Raw genomic sequence first — 803 nt, forward strand, 5'->3', positions numbered from 1 at the left:
ATATATATAAGGAATATTCATTGGAATATTTTGATATAACATGCTGTTTATTTGTTAGTAGTTTATTAGTTTAAACATGCAGCAAGGCTGATGAGAGTTTCAAGACGGTTATATAGAGATAGGCAACATAACATGCATATTGCATAATAAAGAATTGTACAGAAAGTTAAACATAGTATAAAGGGTTTTATGATAATTTGAAATAGCAAAATCACAGTGCTGTTCATGTTTATAGTCAGCCATTTTGCTGTATTTGAAAGCAATTCTACTTTTTAACAATTTGCCATGCTTTCCCTTACAAATTACACATCACAAATCCCTGTTAAGCCTGCACTAAAGTCAGCTGCAGATCTCCACAAATCTCCAAAATATCAATGTCGTTCAGCTTTGTGTAGCGATGTTTGTAAGTGTGTGCTTGTTGGCCATTGACAAACACATTGTAATGATGGGGATTGCAGGAGATGGTGACCTGCAACACACATACAAAACACACAAGTAATGTTATTTTCAAGTCACAATGACAGCATTTAACAGCATCAATAAAGCAATGCATGTTCATGGATGTATGTCTGCCTACCTGAAAAGGTTGTCCTCTTTGAAAGGGCAAGCCACCGGACCGTTCCTCCGTACCCCACTGCTCCATCTGATTGGTGTTGCGCACAACCAGTTTCTCATCAAAACGAGGATTATAGTGAAATGCAATCCCACTTCTGTAGCGCAGGTTAAATGTTATTCTAATGGAGGAAACAGAAGAGAAGACATCTTGCATCTTACAATGAACAGATTTACTTTTTTTTTTTTTT

General features: G+C 36.2%; 1 protein-coding gene across 1 annotated transcript; it reads right to left on the reverse strand.

The window, feature by feature from the left end:
* Positions 1–26: 26 nt before the first annotated feature.
* On the reverse strand, positions 27–734 carry LOC107578694 (galectin-5-like; the record flags this gene model as incomplete). The annotated part of the gene is made up of 2 exons (XM_016264623.1): positions 27–469; positions 578–734. Coding segments are annotated over 2 exons (304 nt in total), but the record flags the coding sequence as incomplete, so codon positions are not given.
* Positions 735–803: the final 69 nt, after the last annotated feature.

The sequence above is a fragment of the Sinocyclocheilus grahami genome, unplaced genomic scaffold, assembly GCF_001515645.1.
Source record: "Sinocyclocheilus grahami isolate Dianchi unplaced genomic scaffold, SAMN03320097.WGS_v1.1 scaffold11544.1, whole genome shotgun sequence".
NCBI lineage: Eukaryota > Metazoa > Chordata > Actinopteri > Cypriniformes > Cyprinidae > Sinocyclocheilus > Sinocyclocheilus grahami.